Consider the following 18,084-nt stretch of genomic DNA (forward strand, 5'->3'; position numbering starts at 1 on the left):
GTGTAATAACGTGACCATGTTGTGGTTAGATGTAAGAAATTGTCTTGAACCCAATTGCTTCATTCTTTATATTACAGTAGTAAAATTAAAAACATAGGAAATAACAATAATAGTAATAATAATAATAATAATAAATGAGTTCAGATTTATGAGCAGGCTCTTGCAGTGGCTCCTCAGACCATTACCACGTGCTGCTTGTGCTCTATGACCTTGTCAGTTTCATGTCTTCAAATTCAAAATCTGGTTAAATATTTGACTTGTAATTCCTTTATATTTGTTTGAAAAGATGTTATCTTTAGCTTCTTTCACCTCCCTCTCTTGCTTCACTTTCATTGCATCTGATATTAGTATAAATCTTTGATCACATTTTGATGGGTGTTATTGCAATTTTCGTCCATTATTTATAAGGGGTTGGCAATTTTATCCTCTAACTTTGGAGTTGGTAATTTTGGTCATATAACTTTTAAATGTTCGCGATTTTGGTCATTCAGCCCATTTTATGAACATTTTGCCATTAGCTAAAAATTAACCATAGTCCACTATAGGCTTCAAGTTAGGCTTAACATGCTTTCGAAATAAATTAAGTCCTCATAAATGCGTACTTTTTTTCAACCACCTTATTTTTGGGTATTCTAAGTCCTCGATTTTACGGACTTCCTCCAACCACACTACCGCAACAGATGGTTTGCAGGTACTTGGTTCCTTCAGCAACAAACACAACTTATTTCATTTCCTACCTTAGGGCGTAAAAGACACTTCAATATAGAGACTTAGTAGAAATTTGAACAATAAATCAGACAAAAACTAAGCTTTTATTGAAGAGATATATGGAATATTACACAGATATTATTACCTCCGTTGGAGGATACAACTATTTAGGCTCTCATATGATAGTGAACTTAACTTGTTGGGTAAACCTCCATAAACTAAGAATTCAAAAATTTACAAAGATTTGGACACTCAAATATTATACTTTGAAGACTAGAAAAAAATTTTATGATCTCCATCTGCTTCATTGCTTCCTTATTTATAGGTGTCTGCGAACTTCAAACTCGGACTCCAAACTTTTTTTGATGACGTCATTGCGTTCGTCATCATCTTGTCTCTTTCGGATGATGTCACTACATTCGTCATCATCGCGTCATTTTCAGCTTTTGGTCATAATGTTTTGTCGGCCATGTGATTGCTAGCTGACTTTCCTATTTTGCTGACTATTAGTCTTTGTTGTTTTTTGCCAACAGTCTTATTCTTTTTATATTCTATAATTTTTACTTCGTTTTATAAAATTTCTTTCTTTTACCCTTATCCTGATTTGGTTTGGATTTCTATTGGGTAACCCGAATATTTATTCCAAACAGAGGTTTCTCTTGTTTCTCGCAGTAAGGACATATATGGTTATGGCATAATCCAACACGCAACATGTTGCACGTCTTCATCCTTGTTGCTTCAGTCGTTGGTAGCTTATTTTCTCATATCAACATCCTCTTCTTTGCAAATAAGTTTTTTGCGAACTCAGTATTTTTTCCCATCATGGAGTTTAACAGGAATGATCCATTCACTTTATTTGAAATTTTTTTAAATGAATACTTGACTTTGTCCATCTTAGTGAGACAAACCCATAATCCTTAAGCTCTTCTAGTAGAGATATCGACTTCACTAATAGCTGATACCAAGGGAGCTTCTTCTGAGGCAGCTTTAATGTTGTTAAAGGCTACCATATCTGATCTCTGCAACGTGATGAAACGAAAGGCTGGATAAGACCCCTGGAGCTACTGATACGAATTTTAATTCCAGATATCTCCTCTTTCAAGTGGGTGTTGTTTTACCAAGAGTCGTAAACTACCCCCTAATCTATTCTGAAAGCTTTGAGATTTCCAAAAAATTGGTGACATAATATGAATTGAAGCCAAAGCTCCAAAATCATACCATTCTCGAATATCTTTTGATTTGGATCCCTCTAATATTCAGACTCAGTTGTATTTTCTGAATGTTTCAATGATGGTCTTATTTGAATTTACTCTTTTGTGGAAAATTAACCACAATTTATAAATAAAAAATATATTTTATTTTTATATTAGTATAAATGTAGCACTTAGAATATACGTTTGAATTTGGCGCGAATATGTAACTACCTTTGTCGTGGTTTTTCCCCTAAACACCACTAAGTGTTTTTCCTCCCTCATATTGACAAGCACATTTCCTATTCTCAACTACCTTTGTCGTGGTTTTTCCCTAAACACCACTAAGTGTTCTTTCTCCCTCATATTGACAAGCACATTTCCTAATAGGATATCGATGTAACTTAACTTAAGAATGTACTTGTAAAACTTTACCTCTAAACAACAAATGTATTTGTAATTAAAAAGCAAGTGCATTTCTAATTTTCTGTAAATGAGTGTTTCCATAACTAAACCTAATTTCAAGGGTGTTCATACACTTTATTTTTTTTCATTATTGTTACAACTTTTTCTTTTTAATTTTTATAAAAATGTTTCTGCTTTTCTTCTTGTAGGGGGAGAAATATTCAACCAAGTCATGGGAGAGGTCAGTATAATGAATCATTTTCCCCAAGAAATAATGCTCATGAGAGGCTTATAGTGATGAGCAAACAAGCAAGATAGCCTAGCCACCCATCAGGCCTACCGCCAAGCTCACATGGCGGAAAACCCAATGTGGGCTTCAGCTGATTGTTCTCTTCCAACTTAATTTGCAAATAGACCACATCTTCAGCCCAGCACAAACATACAAGAAACCTCAGCATGGCTTTCTTCATTTGCAGCCTTTCTCAGTATTCAAACTGTTGCAAGCATATGAGAAGTTTACCCATGTCACCAACCATCACCGCAACCACAACTCGAGAATCATCGAGTTTTCTGAAAACGGATGCATACTTAGACACTGAACCATCACAGCGAGGGTTCTGCTACTGTGAATATCAACAGTCAGAGTTTCTATTAACTATTCAAGGCTTGTTCAAGCTCTGTATCTTCCGTCACGGTTGGTTCAATAGCTACTTGATTAATCAAGTCTGTTCCAAGTTCTGAGAAAGAATACTTCTCTCCAGCCTCTAGGCAAGATCAATCTGACTTTACAAGAACCCAATTACAGAGGACCATGCATGAAAGATTTCAATGCGCATTGACATGCAGAATTTGGAAAGTACGACAGACGGCACTGATGTCTATTCTGTATACAAGGTTGCTAGATAAAGAGAGATTAGTATAATCCCAGATTCATGATTACGTCTCATACGCAGTAGTCCGAAGATGATTAAAGTGCTACTTTAACGTACAGATTACTGATGGGTCCATTTTAGGATTTTCAGGTTCGGCAAACACAAAAGGAAAACCCATAAGAAAAGAATGTATCACCTAGTTGCAATGCTTGTGAAAAGTCACACTTCACGTATATTTTAGGTGGTGGCATAAGCTATGTCAAAACCATTTTTAGAAAATTCACCAAAAGAGTGGCAAAAAACAAATATTGGTTGAATAACATTATGAACTCTATACTGGAATACGTATCACTATGATGGCTTCAAACAAGATATGAATTCCCACACTAATCCTAAAAACTTAGTATTGATACCTCAATAGAACCAAAGATGCTTAGCAAATTGACTATAGGCTTAATACATCTTAGACTGAGCATTGTGAAAGTTGAAAAAAGAAAACTTCCCCATAATCATGAATGTTGTCTTCGCTCGCTCTTCCAAGAATTTTTAGCTGCTTCTGCTGATGAACTGTCAGTATCAGGCTCGCCATCTTTTTTCCGTTTTGCAAAAAATGGATCCCATTCATGAGGCCCTATATATTGACCTTCTTCCAACAAAGCATATTTCCAACTAAGCTCCTCAATAAAGTCATCTTTACGGCCCTCAACCATGTCTTTCCTCAACTTTGTGACCTTGTTGATAACTGCTTGAACAGCTATATCAAAGGCATCCTTCAATGTCTCCAGCTTAGAGCGAGGATCTGCATATATTACCCTTGGAATGAGATTTATGACCGCCTCTCTCATTTCCTTCACCTTTTTGACAGAAATTGTTTTGAGTTGTTGCTCTATGCTAACATTCCTACGAATGTCACCCTCTGCAATTAACACTGAATATTGTGAATAATTCTTTGGCAAATGCCAGGTGTATTGAGTGTAGGCCGATCCAGGATGGAAAAACACAGGTATACAGCCAGCCAACATGGAGTCAAATGCTGATCTTCTTGTAAATGAATCACCTGGAGGTTGCAAACAGAAAAGGGAGCTCTGAAACATCTGCATGATGCTGCTAGGAGAATGGCACTTACTTTCCCCAAAATCACATTCCAAAAGTTTGCACACCTTTGAATTCTTGCATTGATCAATGATCTGCCCACGGATCGATTTGCGGTTGCCGGGACGTGGTGCACCCGCAAAACAAAAAAGATATTTCCGCTCCAGTTTCCTCATTCTGTTCTGCCAGGCAAACACTTCAGCATCCTTTGCAGGATGGAAGTAAGTAGGATATGGAATCCCAAAATCATTTCCATGCCAAGGACTTGATTCCACCACAAGCATGGACATGTTTCTGGCAGCCGGCAAGAACAGAAGCTTGTTACCCCAGTCTGACTCTTGGTCGGTTAATCGTCTGAAATCCCATGTTATCCTACCCCCCACAAGAAAGTGATCCTTTCCCCCCATTATCTTCCATTCCGGCCTCTTCATGAGCCAATCAACCAAAGCAAGGGATGCAGCATCCCTAGTTGATACGTTGTACCCCCAAAGATACCTTGCAATATCAAATCCCGCATAAAAGGGCACAAAAATAGCAGCAGCAAGAGACGAATCATTTGTCAAGCATTCGTATTGCTTCATCCGATTGCCAAATATCACATCCACTGCAAACTGATTTGTAGCATACCACCCAGTATCCGAGAAAACCCCTTCAACATTCTCCAACGGTGGACCAAGCCCAGCATTGGTGGTGAACTTACACATGTTGGTCCACATGCTAAGACTCTTACACTCCTTAAGCATATCCTCATTGAACCTCGGAGGAAGATTGTGAACATAAATGTACCTTCCCCCACATGGATCACTCTTATTATCTACTGTTCTCAATGCCCTCATAAAAGGATAGTTCTGCTTATCTTTGATTTTCTCTCCCAAAGGCGGGGATTTCACATTAATTGGCTTCACTTGATCCGGGATTTTATCTTTCGAAGCATAACCAGCAACTCTTTCTCTTGGCTTCACCTGACTCGGGACTTCATCTTTCGAAGCATTATCAACCACCCTTCCTCTCTGAAGCCCAACATCAACTTCAGGACGATGAACGGTAACAGAGTGACTAATGGGGGAGGGATTCGAATCAAGGGGCAGAGAATTCAGTGAAGTGGCCTCAATTGGAACAAGGTTTAACTCAGGGGAGGTATCAGTAACAGTTCTACCACCAAGGACCATAAAATGGAAGTACAACAGACAAATCCAAATGAAAGATGATAATAAGGCTAATAAACAAAGACATGAAATCTGACTCTTCCCTTGCCCCTTCTCCATAATCTCACCAGACGTTAGCACCGCCGCCTGGCGGCGTCTCATCAGATTTTCCGAAAACACTTCAACAACACATAATCCAGAAACAAAACTTAAACAAGTACAAACCCAGAAGCTAGATTTGAGATGCTGAATGATGCAATAAACCCTACCCGGCAAAGATCAGAGAATACAGCTTGAAAAATCACAAACAAAAATGGAAAGAATGCAGAAATGGTGGAACTGACCCGATTTTGGGCGTGAAGAGATGCAACACGCGGGAATTAAGAGTAGTAAAACTGAATTAGTTTGATTTTATGCTGATTTCCAGGAAACAAGAAAAGGAAAGGCTTTAATCTTATTACAAACGGTGAAAAGGGACAGTGGCCAAACTTGCTTGCACACAGATTTACGTACATAAACATACATATATATATATACAGAGAGAGAGAGAGAGAGAGAGAGAGAGAGAGTTGAGAAGACGACACAGTTTTATTGTCAGCGTCATGCACAGTTATGGAAAAAGAGGTGGCGTATCATAGTGAGGGGAGGCGTATGTTAAGAGCGTACACCCCGCCCGGTGCTTAAATGATTCCAGAAATTTTTACATTGTCGGTTGTCTGTCCGCCGGGAGACACGTGGACATCCCAGTTGGAGCCTACTTCCGGTTCATGTGAACCATTAAACTTTAACCCAATAAATACATATGGGATCCAGCATTAGAACAGAGGTCCCCCTCTTCTTACTGGCTCAGGCACTGAGGTCTTGCTCATTAATCTGCAGCCGCATACAACCTGATTTTCCCTCCCATAATTCTGTTTTTCAATGTGATCATGGGGTTTATGTCAGGCACTAAGATTACATTAATTAATCATGAAAACAGTGCCATTATGTTAATTAATTGTTAATTACCCAATATTCAATAAATTAATCATAATTTAGTCAAACATTATTATTATTATTAGTCAAAAGTTTGTATGTCAAACTTACTTATTAATAATCTATTTATAGGGTTATATAATAATACTGCCAAAAGTGAGTTTTATTTGTATTAAAATAATTCGATAGAATATGATACTTTTACATAAAATTTTTAAATTATTCATATCAAGGTTGGCTTTTTCATAAATAAATGTATCATGTTTTCACAAAATCCAACAAATTCATGACTAATATTTCAAAAATAAAAAATTTACACATATACTTTGTATGTGATTATTTTTTCACGATAAAGTAGTCTAACATGATAATTTACACAACTTGTGTAATTAAAATAAATAATAATACTAATACATAACAAAGTATAATATCATAATTGGTAGGAAACAATATTTTTACTCTAAATAAAAACAAAAAGACATTTTAGATAATTGAAGTGCTAAAAAGAAGAAAAATAAAATCAAAACCTTTTCGGAGGTATTGAAGATGAAGAGCCGACACAAATAATTGGTTAATGGTATTTCATTATCTGATTAATGAAAAAAATTAATTGAAATCGAATGAACTAATATGATAAGTGTAATATATTTGTTATGTGATTAATATACAATTTAAAAAAAATAATTAATAATATAATAAGTGTATTACATTTATTTTATCATAAATTTAATTGGATTGTACCTAACCAAAATTATTAGTTATTAATGTTGGAATTCTAAGCCCCACAACCATTGTTTTCACGTTTTCTGGAGAAGAAAAGAAATATGTGTGATGATGAAATTTTCATTTGAGGATGTGTTGTCCACCAAATAGTTACGTAAACTGAATAATTGAGTTGTGATTGATAGTAACCAATCATACCAAACATGTCGTCTTCCTAACTTCCATCACTTGTGCATTTAACTTTAATCTTCATCATCACCATCATCTGTCTCAATAGTTTCCTAAACAATAAAGACAAAAAGCCCCTACAAATATAAAATTTGTTCTATATTTGTCTGGTTTTTTCTTTGTTATATTTATGTGCCAATGATAAAAAGTGTGTGACGTAATTCGATGTTTTCTTTTACATTTTAATAAAATAAAATTTTGATCCAACCACTAATGTATAAATTTTAGGAGGTGGTATCATGCAAACATAAATCCATCACTTTTTTTTACCTAAAATAATAGTGAGAGAAAAGTAGTTCCATCCCATGAATGTAAATGCTATTTGAGGTATGATGAGATGATTGAAGGCCACAAGATTTACACCTGGTGGGGCCTCAAGCATGGGCCTCTGGTTTTAATACTCAAACTCGAGGTCAGGCGCAGGCCTCCTTCCTTCATCAATCAATTTTTCATATTGCTGTTCTGATGATCATACAGAAGAACATGGGGAACCCTACGAGACGATAAGGGGCCTCTGTCTTATGGATGTGTTGGAGGTAGTGTGTTATGTATTTTTTTTTATTTTGTGATGATAAATCCAGGGCTACCCGACACCCCATTCTCCTTCTCATGCCCCAATTTGGACAATCACGTGATCCTGCCTTAGCAGGGTGAAATTCTTGAATTGCACACTAGGAAGAGAGAACCCCTCAAGAATCCTAAATTCTAATTGCATGTAGAGAACAGTGAAGTAGCATCTGCAGACACACTGAGAATAAGATCAAAATCTGATAATTTCTTGTTAAAGCAATGTATATGAATGAATAGTAGTAGTAGTATATGGACTAAGAAACCCAATCCAGACTCTTGCCATGATCACCCAGTCTCACAGATTTAGGCAAAACAAATCAAGAGACAGAGATTAGGATGATTACCATAAGCCAAGAAAAGAGAAAAAGAAAGAATATTTTTGTCCTTCTGATGGGAACCAAATTCAGTCACATTATTAAATAAGCAAAAACAGAGATGACTAGTATTATAAATGCGATCAACAAAACCCAAGTAGCAAAATCTCTTTCCTTTTTCTTGGTTATGAGCCGAAACCCTCTGTCCATTTTCACTTCTTCCAAACACAAGCTAACTCCAGGATCTCCCATCTTCACCTCACTACCAATTAACACAGAATTGTTAATCCCCTGTATATCGTTGTTTATATAAATGTTTATGCTGCAACTTCCAGGAGACTCACTGGACCCACCGTCGCCCATTATCATGGACGCCCCAACGTTCCTGCCAGCAAGTCTGACATTTTCAAAGTGTCCAGGAGCAGCTTGTGGTGGCATCAGGTGGTTTAGGGATTTAGGCAAACCAAATGGATTTTTTTGTTTTGGGTTGGAGAAGTTTTTCATGGTTGGTCTTTCCTTGAAATCAGACTGATTCCATATATGTACTTATGAATGAGCTGCCAGCTTTACTAGAGTTACAAGGAAAGTAAGATTCCATTGGAATGACTTAATGAGCACTCAATCAAACCTTCTGGGAGTATATCTGCCATTGCCTAGCAAACTATTTAACATAGACTGTAAACAATAATTTGAATAGAGGAACAAGTTATTTTCCCCCCTTTGGCACCTTGGACCAAGCAATGCTAAATTGATGTATTTGTCTTCCAATATTCCCAATCAATAACTAGAGCAAGAGATTCCGGAACGGCCAAGCAGATATTGGATCAACAGTTCAATGTTAGGCAGGAAGGGATCACATAATCATTCTTCCTTCACCCCATGCCTTGCATGATGAGTTTACTATGCTATGGTGAAATATTATCGCAAGTTAAGCAATAACTGTTCTCCAGCCATTGGAATAACATATAGAAAATCGCAAAATATTAATTAACATGTTGATAATCAATAAGACAAAGATAGCAAGTGTTTGGAGGTTTCTTGTACCTGTTTTCCCATTATAATTTCTAAGCCCAGAAATAACAGAGACAATATGATACTCCCAGGTTAATGATAAACAAACTATTATGGGCAAAAAGAAGAGCCTGGAAAGGTAAACATCATTTTCTTAAATCTTGATACAGAAGGTCTTTAACATTTAGCCAAAAAAACAAATCTCTTGTCTCTTTTCTACAATGAGACAACTTTTCGGCATTGTACATTGTGGAATCATGTTATTCCTCAATAAACTTTATTCTTCCAAGTCTTAACGAAAATTGGCGCTCTCAACCATGTTTAGAAGGTTGATCTGATTGGTTTCGTTAAACCACAATACCAATACACTAAACCACAATGTAATAACTATTCCAATTTCTCCACCAAGACAACAAAAGATGTACTTGTATTTTCACAGCTTGCTGCCGAAATGCAGGCAAAACATACCTACCTTAGAGCTTCCAATAGGATTTCTTCGGTGTTTAAAAGAAGAACTGGCAAGCATCAAGACCACGACTGTGGGGTAACTTTCTCACTAACTGTTGAACCGTATTGTGGTCCCCCTTTACGATATTGTATGAGAAACTCAACTGGATATCCTTTCAGCTTACAAGGCACAATTCCAAGATCCTCAAACTTCAAAGCTGGGTTTATTAGAGACAGAAATTACACTGTTACAGTTAGCAAACAAAATTGAGAGGTTTCATATTCTCAAGTCTATGGCACATACCATTTTCAGACACCAGTGTATCTGTGGAAAGTGCTTCAATTTGGTCCAAGTTGAATATGGTAGGGGTAGGCATTGGGAAAGGAACTTTATTAAGCAATACTTCTCGAGGTGTTGCTATAGCCTGAAATGAAACATGCAATCAGCAGTAATGAGATTGCTCAACAGTACATACGCAAAGGTACCTGAAACCATGTCTGTTTAAGGCAAATAAAAGCCACCTCATCGTGACCAAAAGAAATATATTCAATTTTAAAAATTCAATCACTATGTTTGGTTTCATGTTTTGGCATTTCCCAAGACAAGATAAAACACACCCAATGTTTGTTTTTATGTTTTTACACCTTATCAGTGTGTTTTTTTGTTTTTCAACTTTCTATATATATAATATAAAAGAGACATGATTTGACAATGAACAGTGCTTTTTGTCTCCCAAAAATACAACATTAAACATACAATATTTATATATATCCATATTTATATATAAAAGAGATGATTTGACAATGAACAATGATTTTTATCTTCCAAATCCCAACATCAAACCTACACTACTTATTTTAAAATATTTGAAATTATCTCAAAACACAAATCCAAACATACTATCTATCTCCAACACACACTTATTTATCTCTATTTTTCTCTCTCTATCTCCGAAAGAACCAAAACAAAACACTCAAAACACAAATCCAAACACTATGAATGATTTTAAGCTAATGGATAAATGGATATTTCAGAGATTAGATCCAACCATACCTACTCATTTACTTTTGTTGGGTCTAAGATAAGAGTGTGGTTCTGGCCATTGGGTAGAAACTAGGTTTGGGTACAAAATATTTTTCTTAGATCTGGGTAGAGTTCTACCTTACCCATTGATAGGCCGAGCTACAGTCAATAAAATCCAGAGGATAACAATAAGAGATCTCAGTCACAAAATATACTGAACAGACTTATATCAAAGCTTGTACACAAATAACCTGATCTAATAAGTATAACATAGAAAAGGACTATGGGCTAGATCATCTGCTAATGCTCCTCTTGAACACTATTAAGCCAAAATATGGCACAGGACAATTATTTTTAATCTTTTCTCAAAAATCTTACATGCAGATCTCCTGATTCTTTGGTTCAGAATAAACTCCAAGCAATGAGCAAATAATATAAGTTCTTTGTGAGTGTGAGCGAGTGGTGGGTGGGGGGCGTGTTGAGGTATACAAAGCAAGTGCGCAAAGGAGGACCTACCTTGGCGATAGGGAAAGGAACCTTCACATAGTGAGGCCACTCACGAATCATGTCATACATAAGTTCTGCCTACAGGACATGGGTAAATCCATGTTTGAGAAAAAAAAAATAGGAAAGTTGAAACAGATACTTAAACGTTCTCAACTGGAGAAAAAGATAGTTCAAGGATTTACTAGTTGATGCAAGGTGTAAATCTCTGGCCCACCAAGTTCATAAACTTTTCCCATGCTACTACCATCATCTTTTAAGGCGGCAACAATTGCTGACGCAACATCAACAACATATACAGGCTGAATCCTGAAGAGGCATGATAACAAGACATGTTGAAGAATTATTTTAAATATCATGCACAAGATCTCAGTATATAAAGTATGAGGCATACTTGGTCGATCCATCTCCTAAGAGTGGGAGAAAACTGTATTTTTTAGCAAAGTGTGCCCATGGATTTAAAACTCGATCCTCTGTGCCAATCATCGCAGCAGGTCTCATAATAGTAGCCTGAGAATGGATAGTCATATTAGTCTGTCCAATAAGGAAATGTCGGCCAAAGGTAGATGTTGGGTGCACTTTCCTAAGGAATGTAATTCCAAGATGTAATCATCTTGGCACAAATAAAATAACAAAAGTAGGAAGATATTTTATGTTGCATTTTAAATATACCAGAAATATTCAAGCCAGACCTAGATGAAGAAATATCATTTGAACTTAAAAGGACAACAAGACAGAGAAAAGTTGTTTGAAAGGTATTCAATACTTTTTCTCACTTCATAAAAAGCAAACAAAGAGGCAAAATTTTAATAACTGATAAACACATGAACTAACATCATGCACCAGTAGATCACTTACAGTAAATATTACTAATAAAAGCAATCTTTCAGCTCTGTCTGACGCAAGGGAAAAGAAAGTTAATGTATAATAACCTCGGGCAATTCTCGTAAGACAGCTTCTTCACCTGCTGCTTTAGCTCTAAGCATTCTGGATGAAGATGATGGACTAGCCCCCAAGCAAGAAACTTGAATGTACCTCATGATGCCACCATGTTCTTTGGCAATCTGCGTATGTAAAATACATCCATCAGTATACCATATCATCCTTGAGATAAGGACATGCAATAAACATCATAACCAACAACTTAAATGATTGGACATGGAAATCATAGATCTACAATTAGAGCATCCTTTTCTCTTGCTGGAAAGCCCAGGTAAAATTAGTTATGCTAAATAATATCAAGGATTTCTTTTAGGTGTACGCATTTCTCCTCATTTGTTAGGATGACAGATAAAAGATGCAAATGAATCATAAGGATCAATAAATCTCCCAAATAGTAAAGAAGCTATTCGACCAAAGAGAGTTTCAGGTCAAGCAACAATAATGGAGGCAGCAACAAACTCTAGGAATTAGATAATGTTTTATACAAGAAGACCAAGGCCAACACACCAAAGCCCACCGTCCAGAATGATAGGCACCTGAACCTGCCCAAAGTCCATCTGCCTTCATCCCTTCTCAACCTTTAGTTAAAGAACACCAGATATCTAAATTTTATAATCCGTCTTAGCTACTTAATCCTGGCGGCCAAAACCACCAAAGCAGTCCTTGCTCCTATTCTTTTATTAAACAATGTTAGTAAGTTTCTCTACGTTCTTTTTGAATGAAAGAGAAAAAAGCAATCCACGCCCACCCCATTCAAATTTCATTCAATTAAGCAGTATCCTATTTTTAGGATAACTTCTTTCCTGGACAGGTCAACACCCCCACTCCATTCTTTGTTTTCCCTTGCATCCATCTCTACAAGCTACTTTGAGTTAAACAAATCCAATTTTAGTTTAAGCAAAACCAAACTTTCAAAACAATTCCTTCCTCTTTGCTACTTCATTCTGGCATCCAAAACCACAAAAGCAGCCCTTGTATTCTTCTATCACTGACCAATTTCAGTCAATTCCTAGAGCTTGCTAGGTAGGTTCAGCTCATATGCTTTTGAATATCTATGATTGATGCAAATTGTATTTTGACCAAGTGAATAAAAGGATAGCTGGAATGGACTATCACAAGAGCAGGAACAAGAAAAGGAGATTGAAAACGCTAACCTACCCAAGAGTGGCCAGATATCATCAACCAAAATATCACTTCAACATAATACAAACTGATAACTTGGAAAATAAAGCATTAAATCAATACTTTGCAGAACCAACAGCAGACAACAAATGTTTATTCCTTTTCATAGTTCCAGTTTCCAAGCTTCTTCTTTCTCATAATGCTAAAAAAAGTTGTAAAAAAATTGAACAAGAGAGAGTATGTTATAGAGTCAACACATTAACAAACAAGTGGAAAGTAATATTAAACATTAGCAAAACAGGAACCATGAGAGTTCAACCCGCAACAAACTTTCAGAACTCTGAATATTGGAACTTGAATTTAAGATAAAATTCCACCAAAAGAACATTGTTGAATTGCAAATTAATGTATTAATTAGTATATCACCCAATTCTTCCTAGTGTACAAGACAGGCTGTTTTCATGAAGGTGATCATCGATCAAGGTAATGAATTCAGAAAGCATCAGAATGAAAGAAGGAAAATTTAAGAACAGAAGCATACGAGAGCAAGCTGTTCGGCCATGTGGTGATTCACTTCCTCAAAACTGAAATTTCTGGTCTCATACTCCCTTCCTGTTTGAAGACATTTTATGCATAAAATAATCATGAACATAAATATCACAAATAGCTAAGAGAAAATTGCTCCTTACCTATAAGATTAATAACAACATTAGCCTTTGCCATCACCGCCTTGATGGAATTTTCATCTCTAGGATTGTATTTCATGGGAACAATCTGCGTGTTGGAAAGGTGAAAAATCCTAAATTACGTTTGTGGGGTAATAGAAGATGAATCCATACAAAAAAAGAGAAAGAAGTCCATGCAGGAATTCACCTGACCCAGATCACCCATCAGTTTAAGGTGCCGATGACAATCCTCAGAGCCTCGGAATGGAACTAGCACTTGAGAACCCATCTTAGCTACAAGCAGAATTGCATGTGAAACATGGATCAAAAAACATCAATCAAACTCTATCACAAAAAAGTTCCAGCTGAAAACTTTATGCAAGATAGGAGGCAGCGCACCCAGTTGCTGCACTAAATATCGCCCAAGAAATCCCGTAGCTCCAAATACTGTTGCAACAATGCCACTGCCACACACCAACATTACGAATATGAACTCAATTGAAAACACCCAAATGTTGATAAATGTTGACGAAAATTAAGGAAAACAAAGCAACTGACGGGGACATGTTAACCTAAACTAAACCTTTGAATATTATAAATCAACGGAACACTGAGTTAGTTGCAAAACGGTCATGCTTCTGTAACCTAAAAACTCCAGCTCCAGTAATGTTACACGAAAGCTAAAAGCAATCGACCTATGAACGAAATGCAGAATACTAATCCAGTATCACCGAAACCCTAAAAAAAAATCCAAGCAGATAATGTCTCAAAACGGCCAAATTAGGATTTTCGAAAAGTGAAAATTACCTAACGGATGATCTGCCGCCAGTGCCCTTGCGAACTAAATGCCCCACGCCTTTGGTGGCAAGAGAAGAAGCAAACCTCGTGCTCTCTGCACCATAACCTGCAAATCACGAATCACATTCAGCTCAACCCTTCAAAAACAACCAGAAACTAAAAAGGCATTTAATCTTGAATGGGCGTAATCAGCCCTAGACATATCGAGCAATCAATTACATTGATCAGGAAGCAGGTAAATCGATTTGAAACAAGAAATTGGAGCGGTCGATTGCTTGGTGTATTGGTTCCCCAAACGCCTGCACACGGCCTGCATCTTCGCTTTCACAGCTCAGTGTGTATGTGTGTGGTGTGTGTGTTTGAGAGAGAGAGAGAGAGAGAGAGAGAGAGAGAGTGCGGGTTCGACGACACTGATCGAAAGTCTATAGTGGAATGTGAAAGCGCGTCTTATGAACAAAGTCGCAAGCGTTTTTCTGTGAAAGGTTTTTTTTTCTTAATTCATTCTCTATTTTTATTTCGTATTAACTTTTCTTACTTCGACTGAAAAAGCTGTTGTGGATTTCCTTTTCTTTCTCATCATCTCCGATGCTTTCTTTGATCCACATTTCTGTATATAATATTTTTTTCATTTTACTAATAAAATCACTTTTAAAAATAATTAATTACACTTAATTCCTCTCAAAATACAAAATTATATTTTTTCCAAAAAAAACTTTTTAAATTCACTTTGCACCCCCACCAAGTATTTTCATGTATAATCATATCCCTTTCATTAAAATATAGACAAAAAATACTAAACTCGTAAAAAAATATATACATAAACTTTTAATTTTATGCATTGTTCAATATTTTGTAAACATTATCGACAATATGACTAGCTTCTTCTTTCATAAACAACTACTTCTTATCCAATAGTGATAATTCCGAACAATATTTTATTACAATTACATCCTTTTTAACTTATGTGTATTTCATTTACTCCTTACAAGAATAAAATATTAATAGGGGTCTTTATAATGAGTTATACATAATGCAAAATTATGAAATCAACATTATAATTATAAATGAAAAGACTCGGAAGGGTGCCATTGTAATTTCAGAGCATCTTTGAAGGAAAATGTATAGTTTAAGGGGGTCTAATGTATAATTACCCCTTTAAAAAGTGTATTTTATACAAAGAGATACACCTAATGACTCAAATCAAGAAAAAAAAATAATATTATTTAAAACTCAATATATTTTAATTTAATTTTTAATATTTTACGTTATTGGTCTGGAACTTGAGCATCAAAAAGTGCTAACCAAAATACCTTTTAATTTCACTTCATCATTAACCAAAGAATTAACCTAAGCACCTCTAACAAAGTTAAACATCATCAATAGTAAAATAAATAAGAGTTATTATGTAGGTTAGGAAAAAAATGGTGGAGATAGATGATAAAATTATGTGTGAGTGACCCTTTTGTGTGATAAAAAATTGACAAATATGATGAATAAAAGATTGCAGTTTCCTTATGCCTCTAAAAGGGGTTAGTCACATTACCAGAGTTGCTTCACCTCATTGCAAAAGCCTAGTTTATTGCACATGAAAAGTTACAAAATTCTGCCTCTTCCAAGGCCAGTCCTCGCCCACCTCATTCTACCAAACTTATTCCTAAGGTACAGATTGTCCCTCTTGCGTGCAACAAGTCCCCAGTATGTGCAAAGAGGGAAAGAATAACGTTACAGCGGAGCCCAAACTACGTTCCACTCGGTAGCGTTTTTCAGATGCCCACCTCGCCTGCCACAGTGTCTTTCAGTCTGCTTAATGCACCGTTGGCAGCTGGAGCCGGCTCACAGATGCATCAGGGGAAATGTTTTCGAGATTACCCATTGGCTTGTCTTGCTTCCCCACCAGGGTTTGAGACGTTATCATCTAGATCAAAGATCCGGGACGCCATTTGACCGTGATGAGTATTCTGAAACCAATTTGAGAAACATGGAAGACTTGTCCTCCAATAATCGTGCCGGGGTATCAAACTCCGCCACCCGACCTGCGGAACATGCCAAGATGCAGAAACTTAGCATAGGTTAGAGCACAGACAGAAGAACTGAAATGGGATAGAGCATACCATCACTAAGGACTAAAACCAGGTCGCTATCAATAACAGTGGGAATGCGGTGAGCTATTGTACAAACAGTGCAATTCTTGAACTCTGTTCTTATTATCTTCTGGATGAGGTTATCCGTGGCTGAGTCAACTGAGGCTGTGGCTTCATCGAGCACCAAAATTCTTGCCTGTTTGAGTAAAGCGCGACCAAGAGATACTAGCTGCCTCTGTCCCACACTCCAATTATCTCCATTTTCTAGAACTGCCAATGCCATACACAGCAAATAGTTTCACCGTAAGTCTCAGAATATCATGGTTTGGGCCACAGTAGGAGCTTCATTTCAGTGACCACTAGAATAGTATATGCTTACCTGGTGTATCAAGCTTAAGCTCTTTCTGGCGTACTACATCCCCTAGCTGAGACTTATCAAGTGCCTGCAGCAATCCAAGTACGGTATGAATGTCGTGTAATGATACGAATGATGTTAATGAAATGAAAAATATGTGGCCCTAAAAGATCTACACCATTCGTATCCAGAGGGATTTATGGATCAAAAGAAAGACCAGGCAGCCTCAGGTATTGCGTTCATACATCTTATGAAAACCCACAGCAGCATATCATCTCATTTTTTTTCCAAATGGTCAACCTGCACATTTCTTATGTTGAATTTAGAAGGAAAAAAGAATGTACCTCCCAAATTTCTTGATCTGAATGCTCTTCAAGTGGGTCTAGGTTGCCTCGAATAGTTCCTTCAAATAAAGTTGGATCCTGGGGTATGATACTCAGGCGGTTGCGGAGGTCGTGAAGACCGATTGTTGAAATATCAATACTGTCTATAATTATTCTGCCACCTGCTGGCTCAATCAAACGAAATAGAGCTTGAATCAAGGTAGATTTACCACTTCCAGTACGCCCAACAATTCCAATCTTCTTCCCACCAGGAAATATGCAGGAGACACCATGAAGTACAACAGGAAGACTCTCCTTGTAACGAACCTATAGAGGAAAAAGGATCAGATATTTCCTTTTATCTCTCTCTGTAAAAAAATAGCCCGTTGTTTGGATTCCTTCAGTTATAGTTCTTTTATTCTCCTTAGGCATAGTACTTTTTAGTTCCTTTATAACATGAGTCTGTTCCTATCATGTTAAGGAATGTTTTATTTCTACTCACAGGCCAAAAGAATGCATACAATGATAAGGATCACGGAAGACCTACAGCAATAGCCTGAAAATGACCTGAATAATCAAATATAAGTACT

At 36.7% G+C, this 18,084-nt stretch overlaps 4 protein-coding genes across 4 annotated transcripts in view; all 4 read right to left on the minus strand.

Moving 5' to 3' along the window:
• Positions 72-9,227, minus strand: LOC105163592 (xyloglucan galactosyltransferase MUR3-like). Its single transcript, XM_020694817.1, has 4 exons — positions 8,318-9,227; positions 3,744-5,591; positions 1,400-1,444; positions 72-112 (listed from the first exon to the last, which is right to left on the minus strand). The coding sequence occupies exons 1-4, from the start codon at positions 8,724-8,726 to the stop codon at positions 72-74; spliced, it is 2,343 nt and encodes a 780-aa protein (XP_020550476.1). The 5' UTR covers positions 8,727-9,227.
• Positions 3,468-5,990, minus strand: LOC105163469 (xyloglucan galactosyltransferase MUR3-like). Its single transcript, XM_011081821.2, has one exon. It carries the CDS (start codon positions 5,572-5,574, stop codon positions 3,685-3,687), a length of 1,890 nt encoding a protein of 629 aa, XP_011080123.1. The 5' UTR covers positions 5,575-5,990; the 3' UTR covers positions 3,468-3,684.
• On the minus strand, positions 9,368-15,150 carry LOC105163470 (NADH dehydrogenase [ubiquinone] 1 alpha subcomplex subunit 9, mitochondrial). Its single transcript, XM_011081822.2, has 12 exons — positions 14,955-15,150; positions 14,745-14,841; positions 14,337-14,401; positions 14,146-14,231; positions 13,962-14,046; positions 13,814-13,884; positions 12,141-12,272; positions 11,603-11,718; positions 11,394-11,517; positions 11,221-11,289; positions 9,985-10,105; positions 9,368-9,898 (listed from the first exon to the last, which is right to left on the minus strand). Exons 1-12 carry the CDS (start codon positions 15,049-15,051, stop codon positions 9,759-9,761), a joined length of 1,203 nt encoding a protein of 400 aa, XP_011080124.1. The 5' UTR covers positions 15,052-15,150; the 3' UTR covers positions 9,368-9,758.
• The window catches only part of LOC105163471 (ABC transporter C family member 5), a 7,331-nt gene continuing 5,472 nt past the window's right edge, over positions 16,226-18,084 (minus strand). The window contains 4 exon segments of the mRNA XM_020694818.1: positions 16,226-16,768; positions 16,847-17,086; positions 17,196-17,259; positions 17,516-17,821. Coding sequence (XP_020550477.1) covers positions 16,656-16,768; positions 16,847-17,086; positions 17,196-17,259; positions 17,516-17,821 — 723 coding nt within the window. The 3' untranslated portion in view covers positions 16,226-16,655.

This window comes from Sesamum indicum, linkage group LG6 (assembly GCF_000512975.1).
Source record: "Sesamum indicum cultivar Zhongzhi No. 13 linkage group LG6, S_indicum_v1.0, whole genome shotgun sequence".
Taxonomy (NCBI): domain Eukaryota; kingdom Viridiplantae; phylum Streptophyta; class Magnoliopsida; order Lamiales; family Pedaliaceae; genus Sesamum; species Sesamum indicum.